This window comes from Mobula birostris, chromosome X (genome assembly GCF_030028105.1).
Source record: "Mobula birostris isolate sMobBir1 chromosome X, sMobBir1.hap1, whole genome shotgun sequence".
NCBI lineage: Eukaryota > Metazoa > Chordata > Chondrichthyes > Myliobatiformes > Myliobatidae > Mobula > Mobula birostris.
Window position 1 is genome coordinate 73105098 of NC_092402.1, and position 15346 is coordinate 73120443.

General features: G+C 42.6%; 1 protein-coding gene across 1 annotated transcript in view; it reads right to left on the minus strand.

Moving 5' to 3' along the window:
• Nucleotides 1–2155: 2155 nt before the first annotated feature.
• Nucleotides 2156–15346, minus strand: part of limd2 (LIM domain containing 2) — a 41422-nt gene continuing 28231 nt past the window's right edge. Inside the window, exon 3 of the mRNA XM_072249064.1 lies at nt 2156–7118. Coding sequence (XP_072105165.1) covers nt 6965–7118 — 154 coding nt within the window. The 3' untranslated portion in view covers nt 2156–6964. The remainder of the gene's footprint in view (nt 7119–15346) is intronic.

Below are 15346 nucleotides of genomic sequence, written 5' to 3' on the forward strand. Positions count from 1 at the left end.
TTAGGGAAAATATGGGCATGTTGCATAGAGATTAGTTGGAGATGTAATCTCTGCTTCACAAAATGGGATATGTTGTTTGGAATTTAGAAGATTATTATGTGATTTAATGATATTTTCAAGATATCATGTGAATCTGTGGAATTCTCTACCCAGGGAAGCAGTAGAAGATACCTCAGTAAATATATTTAAAACACAATTAGATAGATTTTTGCACAGCAGGGGATTAAGGGTTGTGGGAAAAATGGAGGTAGATGGAGCTGAGATCACGGCCAGATCAGCCATGATCCTATTGAATGGTGGAGCAGTCTTGACAGAACAGATGACCTTTTCCTACTCTCATTTCTTAAGACTACACTTCCCCCTCTCTGTCTCTTGTAAAAATGCCATCCCTTTCTCCATCTCTGCCATATCTGCTCTCAAGGTCGTCCATTCCAGGACATCGGAAATGTTGCCCCCTTTCAGGGAACGTGGCTTCCCTTCTACTGTGGTTGATGGAGCCCTCTCTTGCAATTCCCCTGCTTTCTGGATTTCAACTCTCATCAACTCCCGCCCCTACTCCAGATAGAGCAGTTAGAGTGTTCCCCTGGTCCTCACCTTTTACCATTCTCGCATCCAAGACATCATTCTTCATCATTTCTGCCAAATACAATGAGATCCCACCACTTGTCACACCTTCTTCTCCCACCCATTTCCACCTTCCACTGGGATCACTCTTTCCATAATTTTCTGGTCTTTTCATCCCTGCCTGCCCATCACACATTAATCCTGCCACTTTCTCCCACAACAGCAGGAGTTGCAACCCTTATTTCTACATCTATTACCTCCCCATCATCCAGGAAACTAAGCAGTTCTTCCAAGCCAGAGAGCGATTCACATGCACCTCCTCTAACCTCATTTACACCTTTCAATACTCCTATTGTGACCTCCTCCAAGGAAAACCAACTATGCAACTGGTTTGTAGAGTATCTGTGCTGTCAATGATAGCCATCCTGCGCTCCCAGTTGTGTGCCATTTCAGTGCCCTCCCATTCCCACACCTATACCTACCTGTCCATCCTTGACCCTTACCTCTCACGTTCCCCTCTCCCTCTTCCCTCCTATTTTTGCTTCCTATCCCATACACCCCCACCCTGTTTCATCCACCTACTACCCATGCACTTCACCCACCGGGTCCCGTCCATATCAGATTCAATCTGCCCATCTCTCCCTTAATGGTTCCCGCGATCACTTTCCTTACTTATCAGATTGCTGAACTTGTGGCTTCTGTGTCTGTGCTCATCATCTACCTGTTACAGTCTCACAGTTCCATCCCTTCTCCACCTAGCTACATCTGCCCATCATTCTTTGCTCCTCCACAACCCACCAGTCACCTAAGAGCCCCTGTCTGACCCTTCCCCCTTTCATCTTTATGCAAGCTTCCTTTCCTCGCTATTCTCAGTCCCAGGGGAGACTTATGACCCAAAATGTTAACAACTCCTTTACCCCCATGGGTGCTGCTCCACAAATTGAATTCCACCAGCTGATAGTTTTTTTTGCTTCAGATTTCAGCATCTACAAAGTTCAAAATACATTTATTATCTAAGTATGTATATTTGTCTTCTTGAGATTCAGACACAAAACAAAGAAACACAATAGAACTGATTAAAAACCCCATCCAACACCCAATGTGCAAAAAAAAAGAATTGTGCAAACTATAAAAAAGAAAACAAATAACACACAAAATATGAACCGCAGAGTCCCTGAAAGTGAGTCCACAGCCATGGAGCCAGTTCAGCGCTGACATGAGTGAGGCCGGTCCAGGAGCCCGATGGCTGCAGGCCACAACCACAGATGAACAACGACAGAGAGATGGAGGACCTTCATTGCTGCCCTAAATGCCCACAGATGTAACAGGCTTTTGATGATGATGAAGATCGCTCTGATCATTCTTCACTAAAATGGGCTTTGTTTTTACTTGTTCTAATTATTTCTTTCTTGTAAAAAAAAATGTATGATTTATGTCCTTGTGCTGCTTATGTTATGTGCCTGTGATGCGGTTGCAAGCAAGTTTTTCGGTGCAGACATGTATTTGTGCATATGACAATAAAAGTGAGTTTGAATTTGAGTCTTATTTTTCACCCCCCCACACCTTTTTTTAAGCATCTTAGACACAGAGATACATAATGGATATTTTAATGTCAAAACTCTAACATTTGTAAAGCAGAGGTGCATTCACAGATTCAAAGCAGCACTTTTAACAGTCGTGATCAGAGATATAGAAACAGTAAAAAGAGATACAAACATACAATATTTATAAGGCATGTATATTGGGGGAACATCTACTGGGTAAAATATATTGTAAATGCAGTAACCTACCAGTGACAGCTTCCTTCAGGAGTGTTAGTGGAATGCAGAGTGACCAAAAAGGCAGTAAATTACATTAGAATACAACAATTGCAAGTAGAAGAGGCAATTGTGACAACCATATACTGTATTACTGACATACAAAATAAGACGTGGTCAGACTCTGATCATAACAACATAGCCTTCATTCACATTTTGTGTCTGTAATGTGTGACAATTCACAGTAATGTGTGCAATGTGTACTAGCAAACTTAGACCCGTATATCTCATGGGGGTTAGTTCAAAATGCAGTATATGATGGCCTGTTAATACTTGGTGCAGGCCAAATGCAATAGGCCATTCACATTCAATGTGGCAGTCTGATGCCTATGTCTTGGAGCAAATTGCCGGTTTCTTTCTGACCTCTAAATAAAAATTGTGCAATCAGCAAATACCTGAAAATGATTTTATTTTCTGGTCTTTTCCTCCTCCTGAAGGGGGTCAACTGCAGCTGCACACAAAATGAGAACCTAACCTTGTTGCAGTTTTTTTAAATTAAGCTCGCAGGTTGTTTGGCATCAAGTCAACTCCATCCCATCCATCCTACATCAACATGTTGACTTCTGGTTGGACACTGGGTCATTGTTCAAGTTTTCTGTACCGTCTTGGCAACTCCAAGGCCCCCAACCACAAGGGTTTGGATATCATTACTCTTTTTTTTTTTTTTTTTTAAATCTTTGCAATTCATTTATGGAATGTACTAGTCAAAGCCCAGTATATCCGTGGGTGAGCTGTGTAACTGCAGTTATTGTATTTAATTAGTATTTTCCAATTTCAATATTGATTAGATCAAGTAAAACTGGGTAGTGGGCAATCCTGGCCCACTTAATGCATTATTGAGAACAAGCGTCTAACAGATAAGCACCACCAATATAACAAATTCATGCAACCATTACAAAACAACACTCAATTTTTCACTTTGGTAAGACATCATACACCACCAAGTCCCGAAATGCTGATCACAGATTTATGCATGCATTATAGATTTTCCTCAACATAACATCACATTTTATTAAGCTCCGTTTCCAGGTTGCATTAATGTTAATCTGCGAAAACTTGGCATGTCTCATCAAGTTGGCGAGAGCAGTATGTGTTTAGAACAAGTAAAGGTTTGTTTTTTTTATAGGGTGAATATAGATTCTGGTGGGGAAATTAGATCAAGCATGTAACTTAAAACTTAATGGTAGTGGGCAGCTAGAATAAAATAAGGCAAAACTGTTTGTAGAAAGAGTAATGGAATTCATAAGTCATGAATGAAGGGCCACTGAAATTTTAAAGCCTGAGATCAATTGGATTTTACTTACTTTATGAGCATCAGGGAACATGAAGGCAGGCAAAATGGCCATAACATTACTGAATGGCAGAATGAGTCTGGGGTTGAATGACAATCTACTATTGTCTCCCTATTGCACTACCCAAGACTGTTTAGCTCATGGATGCACACAATACAAATGGTGAAGAAGTGGTTGGAGGTCAGGAGTAGTGCGTGTTGATTGTTAGGGTGGCATTCTGCATAGCAGTTCTGACTAAGGTTTTCGACCGGTAATATTCTGTGTTTTTCTTTCTACAGATACTGTCTGACTTGCTGAGTTTTTGCAGCATTTTTTGTTTTTTTATTCCACAGAGAAGTTGTAACATGTAAGGACTTTTAGACTGTGGTTATACAATAGCTCTCGTGGATGTATAGTAGATCTGGATGCATTGTGAAGCTGGACAGGAGTACATCACTCCTGTGAAAGTAGAAATGTAAGTTAAAGGACATGGCTGGGTAACAAGAATGCAGATCGCAGCAGCCTCAACAGGAGGCAATTAATTCTGTCCGCACCAGTGACTAAAATAGACAGAAGTGCAAGATGGCTATGAGGCCTTAGTTGTTGTGCAGTCAGAGCTCAAAAACAAGTTGCTCCATTTGGATAGGATCATCATGAATTCGGAAAACTGAGCAGCTTAATTGGAATGGCATGCACCACATTCCCCTTTAAAAGCGGTTGAAATGTAGCAAATGTATGATTGGCACAGCCTTGGTGCATTGGTTGCTATCAGTGACATGCACTTCATCCAAAAGTATAGCTAATAGAAAATGGGGCATAATGCTGGACTAGTGTGGAAATTTCCATTATCTGTGGCTCATATGGAAAGAGGTGAAGCTTCAGATGTAAGCAGTGAAAGATAATGGTGAGTGGAAAACATCCCTTCTCCTGGTCTACTTGGTGATGTCAGCATTGTTTTGGATCTGGCCTCATTTCAGCTGACACTGTAATACTTCTAATCCATTGGTGGCAACCACACCTCACATAGCCAGACATTCAAATCTCAATGCATCACACAAAAGGTGGCAATTGGAAGTTATGGAAAAAGAGGGAGGTAGGTGTGGAGAGCACAAGAGTCATTCAGCTTCCTCTAAAATGGAAGAACAAGTAACCTAGGCCAATTCCTATCGCATCTTATCTGTATACAGCACAAGTGTTGATTGTCTTGCCTGCTTCTCAATGGGGATCTTGTATTGACCAGGAGGCCATTTACTCCATTAGTTCCCATCCAACTGCCAGCAGAGAAATCCCATAGGTCCAATTCCCCTCTCCCCTTATTTGCCATCACCCCTGCAGCTTATTAACCTACTGCTTTAATTTTGCTTTTAGCCGAGGTTGCAATATGCAACAGACAATTAATTGGGGCGTGGGAGGAAACTGAAGTACCCAGAGGAAACTTATGTGGTCAAGGAAAACTTGCAAACTCTGCACGGACAGCATCTGAGCTCAGGATGGAACCTGGGTCCTTGGAACTGTGAGACGGCAACACTGAGTGTTACACTGTCGTCATTTTGCTGAATGCATGAAGCAAAGTAGAGGACGTCTGTTAATCACAGTGGCATTGGTCCAGGTCTCACACTGGCCTTTGGTTTCAGTAGTATAGTTTTTAATTAATAGTATGGGGAGAGTAACACAGGTAACTTTAGATGGTTTGTTAATGTTGGTCATGGAGCAACTGTTTATAAAAGACGTGATTTCTTTTTTGAATGAAACCTGGAAATGATCAATTACACGTGAACTGTAGTATAAAATGCATAGGTTCACAGACATTAAACATTCAAGTACCAAAATATTATTCTCAACATGTAACTGAGGCACAGTTTTAGTTGAAAAAAAACGCATTCCATCTGCTAAGCCTGTGCTTGAGGATGTCCCTGAAATTCAGCAATATCACATTGTGATAATTAATACAACTGAAATCCCACACACTTAAATCACATGCAACCTTTTCAAAAACGTAGCCAAAGCTGGGAGAAATGACAAAGCCTTCACTAAAGCTAAGAATTTAAATCATTGTCCATTCAACCAGTAATTAAATGGAAAGGGGTGGTGGAGATACTGCAGAGAGATGGGGAAGGTCTGCTTTCTGTATTGAGCTAAAAATTCCAATCCATAGCCCTGAAACAGGGTGGCACTGACCTGCATCATGGGGGTCAGGGGTTAGCAGGGCACTGGCATCCATCAGGATGGGACAATAAGGTGGATATAGCTTTAACTATAGTAGGGAAGGGTTACTAGTCTGTTAGAGGGGCACTATTCATTGCTGGGGTGTGTGCATGATGTCTCTAGTTTGGGTACAAATTGGAGATATATGTGGGATTAGAGAAGTGTACATGAAGTGAGGGTCTGCAGTGAAACTAGATACCAGTTTTCTGATAAAACATCTGACTACAAAGTGCTCAACACACTCAGCTAAAATTGCTTGCAGGGCTGCTCTGCTTGTAGAAGGGGTTGCTCTAAAACAAAAGTAATCTGGACACTCATGTTTGGGTCATAGCTATCTGAGTAATGAGGAAAGTACAGTGTAGCAAGATGTGCAAGTGATGCACTATGGTTCTCAAGGTTCTACTGAAATCAGTCACAGCTGATATGTAGGTGTCACTGTGTCTTCATAATCCCTTTCTATAAAGCACAATTAAAATGTCTGGCATCAAAGCCACTCCATTTAAAGAGAGATATATTGTTGAGAGTAACACACATCATTGAGAGTATTCTGTGCAGTTGCAAACTGTTCCCACTAGGGTGAGCTATCATTCCAAAAACATAGCAATGTATAAATGAGGGAAGAATTTCTCTGGTTACTATGTGGTAGTATTGGAGCGACATCTGGCTCATAGTACCAGTTATCAGGCCTGTGAAATCTTGATAGCTCATTTCCAGTTTTACTCTCCCCCCCCCCTCCAATTCCATTAACTTGCACTTGGCTTAGCATGATTGAATAGATGTTAACATCAGGGGTTTCAGTGGAGAGAGTATGCCTCTCCCTGTGGCCTGACATTCTCCATGGGGAGGTTTACATACTTCAGGATCAGTACAAACCCCACCATCCACTAGTTGGTTTATGTTACTACATCCCCATGACCCTTTACATGATGTCACTACGCATAATAACAGCAATCCTTCCCTCTTGTTAGCAATGGCCCCTAAATTACACACTATTTAAAGCAAATTAACAAATCACTGCTGCTGTGCCCCTAAAGAGAGGCAGGGTACCAGTGCTTCACACTTGGTTAGCTGCTAGCCCCTGCTCCTTCCCTTGCAATAGCATCGTGGTTACTTGGAGCCACTCTCAGCCGTCTTCTGCTGCCAGAGTTCCTTGTGCTGTTTGCGGCCAAAGCCCTCGTCGTAATTGCCCTTGCTTTTGAACAATTGTTGGAAGTGAGGCTTGCAATAAAACTCACCTTGCAGTGCTGCATAGCTTCCCAGACTGAAGGGACAAAATGGGAAAAAGTCATCAATTTAAGAACGTCAAAAGTGTCACATAAAAATCACATTGGTACAAGTTAGCAGGTTTACCTTCCTCATGACTCCCTGTATATTGTCAGTGCACGTATACGCAGGTGGTGTATCACTGCAGCACAATTCAGTTATAAATTCTGGCCACTCTTTTCTACCAGAGGGGTTCCCTCCTGCCCCAGGGCATGAAGGTGAATGTCTTCATTAAATGAAGCAGAGTAGTCTTTGTAAATTGAATTCCAGAAGTTAGGTGACATCAAGGCTAAATTTGACCAAGTTTATCATCAATGAGCCCTGGTGAAACTCAAGTCACTGGGATTTGTGGGGGGGAAAAAAAACACATCAGTGGCTGAAGTCATACTTTGCACAAAGGATGTAGTTATTGGGGATCAATAATTTCAGGAAATGTCAATTTCAGGTATTCCTTACAGCAATCCCACAGGCCCAAACTATTGCAAATGTCCTATTAATGATTTCCCTTCCATTCTTGGGTCATAAGTGGCTCATGATTGTACAATTCCATTCAACTCTTCTGTAAATGAAGTAGTCAATGCTAGCAAGACTAGACAGTATCCAGCATGGATTGATAAGTGTCAATTTAGATTTGTGCCATAAAAGTACTGGCAAAGCCACTTTCAACAAGGGAGAGTCTAACCACTTAACCATAAGACCATGAGACAAAGGAGCAGAAGTTGGCCATTTGGCCCATCGAGTCTGCTCTGCCATTTTATCATGAGCTGATCCATTCTCCCATTTAGTCCCACTCCCCCACCTTCTCACCATAACCTTTGATGCCCTGGCTACTCAGATACCTATCAATCTCTGCCTTAAATACACCCAATGACTTGGCTTCCACTGCCACCCATGGCAATAAATTCCATAGATTCCCCACCCTTTAGCTAAAAAAATTTTGTTGCATCTCTGTTCTGAATGGGCACCCTTCAATCCTTAAGTCATGTCCTCTCATACTAGACTCCCCCATCATGGGAAACAACTTTGCCACATCCACTCTGTCCATGCCTTTCAACATTCGAAGTATTTCTATGAGGTCCCCCCTCATTCTTCTAAACTCCAAGGAATACAGTCCAAGAGTGGACAAACGTTCCTCATATGTTAACCCTCTCATTCCCGGAATCATTCTAGTGAATCTTCTCTGTACCCTCTCCAACATCAGCACATCCTTTCTTAAATAAGGAGCCCAAATCTGCCCACAGTACTCCAAGTGAGATCTTACCAGTGCCTTATAGAGCTTCAACATCACATCCCTGCTCCTATACGCTATTCCTCTAGAAATGAATGCCAACATTGCATTTGCCTTCTTCACCACCAACTCAACCTGGAGGTTAACCTTGAGGGTATCCTGCATGAGGACTCCCAAGTCCCGTTGTACCTCAGAACTTTGAATTCTCTCCCCATTTAAATTATAGTCTGCCCGTTTATTTCTGCCAAAGTGCATAACCATACACTTTCCAACATTGTATTTCATTTGCCACTTCTTTGCCCATTCTTCCAATCTATCCAAGTCTTTCTGCAGACTCTGTTTCCTCAGCACTACCGGCCCCTCCACCTATCTTCGTATCATCAGCAAACTTAGCCACAAAGCCATCTATTCCATAATCTAAATCGTTGATGTACAACGTAAAAAGAAGCGGCCCCAACACTGATCCCTGTGGAACACCACTGGTAACCGGCAGCCAACCAGAATAGGATCCCTTTATTCCCACTCTCTGTTTCCTGCCAATCAGCCAACGCTCTATCCACGTATGTAACTTCCCCGTAATTCCATGGGCTCTTATCTTGTTAAGTAGCCTCATGTGTGGCACCTTGTCAAAGGCCTTCTGAAAATCCAAATATGCAACATCCACTGCATCTCCCTTGTCTAGCCTACTTGTAATTTCCTCAAAAAATTGTAATAGGTTTGTTAGGCAGGATTTTCTTTTAAGGAATCCATGCTGAGTTCTGCCTATCTTGTCATATGCCTCCAGGTACTCTGTAACCTCATCCTTGACAATCGACTCCAACAACTTCCCAACCACCGATGTCAAGCTAACAGGTCTATAATTTCCTTTTTGCTTCCTTGCCCCCTTCTTAAATAGCAGAGTGACACTTGCAATCTTTCAGTCCTCCGGAACCATGCCAGAATCTATCGACTTTTGAAAGATCATTGCTAATGCCTCCGCAATCTCCACAGCTACTTCCTTCAGAACACGAGGGTGCATTCCATCTGGTCCAGGAGATTTATCGACCTTTAGCCTATTCAGCTTCCTGAGTACTTTCTCTGTCGTAATTGTGACTGCGCACACTTCTCTTCCCTGCCACCCTTGAGTGTCCGGTATACTGCTGATGTCTTCCTCAGTGAAGACTGATGCAAAGTACTCATTCAGTTCCTCTGCCATCTCCTTATCTCCCATTACAATTTCTCCAGCATCATTTTTTATCGGTCCTATATCTACTCTCACCTTTTCTTTTACTGTTTATATACTTGAAAGAGCTTTTAGTATCCTCTTTGATATTTGCTAGTTTCCTTTCATAGTTAATCTTTTCCCTCTTAATGACCTTCTTAGTTTCCTTTCGTATGGTTTTAAAAACTTCCCAATCCTCTGTCTTCCCACTAATTTTTGCTTCCTTGTATGCCCTCTCCTTTGCTTTAACTTTGGCTTTGACTTCTCTTGTCAGCCACGGTTGCACCCTTTTTCCATTCGAAAATTTCTTCTTTTTTGGAATATATCTGTCTTGCACCTTCCTCACTTCCCGCATAAACTCCAGCCACTGCTGCTCTGCCGTCCTTCCCGCTAGTGTCCCTTTCTAGTCAACTTTGGCCAGTTCCTCTCTCATGCCACTGTAATTTCCTTTACTCCACTGAAATACCGACACATCAGATTTTGGCTTCTCTTTTTATAATTTCACAGTGAACTCAATCATGTTATGATCACTGCCTCCCAGGGGTTCCTTCACCTCAATCTCTCTAATCACCTCTGGTTCATTACACAATACCCAATCCAGTACAGCTGATACCCTGGTGGGCTCAACAACAAGCTGTTCTAAAAAGCCATCTCGCAGACTTCCTACAAATTCTCTCTCTTGAGATCCAGTGCCGACCCGATTTTCCCAATCTACTCGCATGTTAAAATCCCCCACGATTATCATAACACTGCCCTTCTGACAAGCCTTTTCTATTTTCTGTTGTAATTTGTAGTCCACATCACTGCAGCTGTTTGGAGGCCTGTACATAACTGCCATCAGGGTCCTTTTACCCCTGCTATTCCTTAACTCAACCCATAAAGATTCTGCACCTTCCGATCCTATGTCACCTCTTTCTAATGATTTGATATCATTTCTTACCAATAAAGCCACACCTCCCCCTCTGCCTACCTGCCTATCCCTCCGATACACCGTGTATCCTTGGACGTTCAGCTCCCAGAGGCATGCATCCTTTAGCCACGTCTCAGTGATGGCCACAATATCATACCTGCCAATCTGTAGCTGTGCAACAAGATCATCCACCTTATTCCTTATGCTGTGTGCATTTAAGTCTAACACCTTAAGACCAGTATTTGGTACTTTTTGCTTTGATTTCACTGCAACTTTATTGCACTGCAACTCATCCCAATGGCTACAAATTTGCCCCATCACCTGCCTGTCTTTCCTGACTTCTTTACTGCTCACTATCTTAGATTTATTTCTGTTTTCCCCTTCCTCCGCTCTATCATTCCGGTTCCCATCCCCCTGCCAAATTAGTTTAAACCCTCCTTAACAGCTCTATTAAACCTTCCCGCCAGGATATTGGTCCCCTTCGGGTTCAGGTGTAACCTGTCCTTTTTGAACAGGTCATACTTCCCCCAGAAGAGATCCCAATGATCCAAGAATCTGAAGCCCTGCCCCCTGCACCAGTCTCTCAGCCACTCATTCATCTGCCTGATCCTACTATTCTTGCCCTTGCTAGCACGTGGCACAGGTAGCAATCCCGAGATTACTACCCTGGAGGTCCTGCTTCTCAGCTTCCTTCCTAACTCCCGGAAATCTCTCTTCAGGACCTCCTCCCTTCTCCCATCCATGTCATTGGTACCAACATATACCAAGACAACTGGCTGCTCACCCTCCCTCTTTAGAATATTCAGGACCCGATCCGAGACATCCCGTACCCTGGCACCTGGGAGGCAAACACCATGTGGGTATCTCTATCAGGCTCACAGAATCTCCTGTCTGTTTCCCTGACTATGGGATCCCCTATGACTACTGCATTCCTCTTTTCCCTCCTTCCCTCCTGCACAACAGCGCCAGGCTCAGTGCCAGAGACCCGGTCAACATGGGCGTCCCCTGTCAGGTCATCCCCCTCAACAGCATCCAGAACAAGATACTTGTTAACCTTGCTATTCAATGGCATTGTCATCTCCAGATCTCCTAATCTAACACCCTGAGAGGAGACAAATGACTAGAAGTTTAACGGGACAAGACCATTAAAAACTGTGGCTACAAGAACAGATCATAGGTTAGCTTTCTGTGGCAAGTGACTCAGAGCCCAACATCCGAAGTTTTTCCACTCTTTACAAGACAGAACTGTAATGGAAGTGTTCCACCTTGCTTTGGTAAACACGACTCTAGCAACTTTCAAAAAGTTTGACACCATCCAGGGCAAAAACCCACAACTGAAATTCATCTGCCACCATAAATATTCATTTCTTCCACCACCCTGTGTGCCATCTACAAAGTGCACTGGAGTTACTTAGCCAGGCTATTCTGAAGCAACACCTAAATCAGTGAGCTTTACCTCAGCAGTCAACACATGGGAACACTAGTGACTGCAGGTTCCCTCCAAGTCACACATCATCCTAATTTGGAACTCTATTACCAATCCTTGATCATTACTGGTTCTATATCCTGGAACTCCCTCTTCAACAGTACTACAGAAGCTTTTACACCAGAAGGACTGCAATGCTTTAAGACAATGGCTGATTTTCTCAGGGCCAATTAGGATAGGAAATGAATGCTGGCCTTGCTAACAACATCCAGGTCCTGAAAAATAAATTTTGAAAAAGTCACTAGCAGATTATTCTTAAGTTTTCAATCTTATCTCAGTCATGAATGTCACTCCAGGTCCTTCCAGATATTTGGTCACTTTGTCACTTTTGTGGTTGGTAGACAAGCACCACTCTATGCCTTTCCTTCTTCCAAAACTGGGAGTCGATAGAATCCTTGGTTTCACACATTATTGAGATGACTAAAATCATCAGTTGCAGAATCCATACCCACGAGTTTCTAATTGTATGAAAAGGAGTGCATACCTGATCCCAGATGTTCAATTCTCACTTACCTGTGAATTAGATTCAGACTGGAGGAAGCTAGGGTTTACGAGAAATAGGTACTATTGCTGAACCTAACCAACAGAGAGGCATAGCTTGACCACTGGGAGTACTGGGGTTCTTTGCTTCCATTCCACTGTTAGAGCTTAGTTTATTTGACTACCTAGAGACAAGTCCCTGTTTGATGGCATATGTGCCTCACCAGATCTCATCAACGTGCCAGGCTCTATGCCCTCAGTCATCCTGGTTCCAAAAATAAGATTGGTGAACCCCTCAGAACTGTCTGAACAACACACACATTTATAGCTCCTGTGGTAAAAAAAAAAACAACCCTCACCATGAGAACCAAGTTCTGCCACTTCCTGGAGGAGTATAGAAAGCACAGGGGTGAAACTAAAAACATGGTCAGGAAGTGGGTGCGCAAAATCTTATTTGTAGGTAAAACTGAAAACTAACGGTGACAGAGAATATAACATGTTCTTCTAGAGACCAAAATGGTACCTTGCATGTGGAGATGGAAGACATGTATAATTCTCAATAGATACACATCTAAGATACAGATACTGTCATTAAGGGGGAAGAATTGTGAAATAGTAAAATGAATACAGGGAGCGAGGGGATGTTAAGGGCTCTAGTACATTTAAAAATTGTGGACAAATTGCCTAGAAATAAGAGCTAATAGTGCAGACTAACTAACATTTTCTAGTCCCCTCTGGTTACAGCTGCGACTAGACAGGATGTACAAGATGTCACAGTCATAAAACACTAGAGCACAGAAACAGGACCTTCAGCCTATCTAGACCATGCCGAATCATTACTCGGCCTGGTCCCATCGACCTGCACCCAGACCATCACCCTCCATACCCCTCCCATCCATGTACCTGTCCAAATTTCTCTTAATTGAACACACATCCACCACTTCCACTGGCAGCTCATTCCACACTCTCATCACCCTCTGAGTGAAGAGGTTCCTCCACATGTTCCCCTTAAACATTTCACCTTTTCATCCTTAATCTACGACCTCTAGTTGTAGTCTCACCCAACCTCAGTGGAAAAAGCCTGCTTGCAATTACCCTATCTATACTAATTTTGCATACTTCTATCAAATCTCCCCTCGTTCTCCTACATTTTAGGGAATAAGGTTCTAATCTATTCAACCTTTCCCTACAATTCATATTGTCAAGTTCCAGCAACATCCTTGTAAATTTTCTCTGCATTGTTTCAATCTTATTTACATCTTTCCTGTAGGTAGGTGACAAAAACTGCACACAATACTCCAAATTAGGCCTCACCAACGCCTTATACAACTTCAACATAACATCCCATCTCCTGCACCCAATACATTGATTTATGAAGGCCAATGTGCCAAAAGTTTTCTTTATGACCCTACCTACCTGTGACTCAACTTTCAATGAATTGTAGATCTGTATTCCCAGATCCCTTTGTTCTACTACATTCCTCAGCGTACTACTGCTCACTGTGCAAGTCCTACTGTGGTTGGTGCTCCCACAGTACAACACCTCACACTTGTCTGTATTGAATTTCACCCGCCATTTTTCCAGCTGGTCCAAATCCCACTGCAAGCTTTGATAGTCTTCCTTGCTGTTCACTTCACCCCCAATCTTAGTGTCATTCACAAATTTGCTGATCCACTTTACCATGTTATCATCTAGATCGTTGATATAGATGACAAACTACACAGACCTTGCACCAATCCCTGTGACAAACCAGTCATCACAAGCCTTCAGTCAGTGAAGCAACCATCTACTGTAATTCTCTGGCTTCTCCCACAAAGTCAATCTTGAACGCCAAGCTACTGAAACTTCTTGACCAGCCTCCCATGCAGGACTTTGTCAAAGGCCTTGCTGAAGTCCATGTAGAAAACATCCATTGCCTTGCCTTCATCAACTTTCTTGGTAACTTCCTCAATAAACTCTAAGATTGGTTAGACATGACCTACCTTGCACAAAGCCATGTTGACTATCCCCAACCAGTCCCTGTCTATCCAAATACTTATATATGCGGTCCCTTAGAATACCTTGCAATAACTTACCCGCTACTAACGTCAGCTCATTGGCCTATAACTTCCTGGCTTATTCTTAGACCCATTCTTAAACAACAGAACAACATTAGCTGTCTTCCAATCCTCCGGCACCTCACCCGCGGCCAAGGATGTTGTAAATTTTCTGCTGGAGCCCCTGCAGTTTCTGCAATAGCCTCCCAAAGGGTCCAAGCCAACTCCTTGTCAGGTCCTGGGAATTTATCCACCCTAACTTGCCTTAACATAGCAAACACCTCCTCCTCTGTAATATGGTCCATGACCTCACTGCTGCTTTGCCTCATTTCTATACTGTGTCTGTCTCCCAATACAAAAAAATCCAGTTAAGATCTCCTCCATTTCTTTTAGCTCCATGCATAGCTGATCTTCCAGTGTTGTTCCTTGCTAATCTTTTGCTTTTAGTATATGGTATCTGTAGAAGTCCTTGGGATTCTTCTTCACCGTGTCTGCTAGAGAAACCTTATTCCTTTTAGCTCACCTAATTTCCTTCTTATGTATTCGCCTGCATTTCTTATACTCAAGCACCAAATTTGCTCCTTCCTTCCAGGCACCTCCATTTTTTAAAAAAACACAGGGCCTCAATATTTCTCAAAAACTAAGGTTCCCTAAACCTTTTATCCTTCCCTTTTATCCTGAACATACAAACTTTGTACTCTCAAAATTTCACTTTTGAAGGCCTCCCACTCACCAAGTACACCTTTGCCAGGAAACAGCCTGTCCCAATTCACACTCGCCAGATCCTTTCTGATACCATCTAAATTGGCCTTTCTCCAATTTAGAATCCAAATGTGGTACCAGTGTTTAAAATAGTAACAGATATATATGCTATGTGATAGGGAA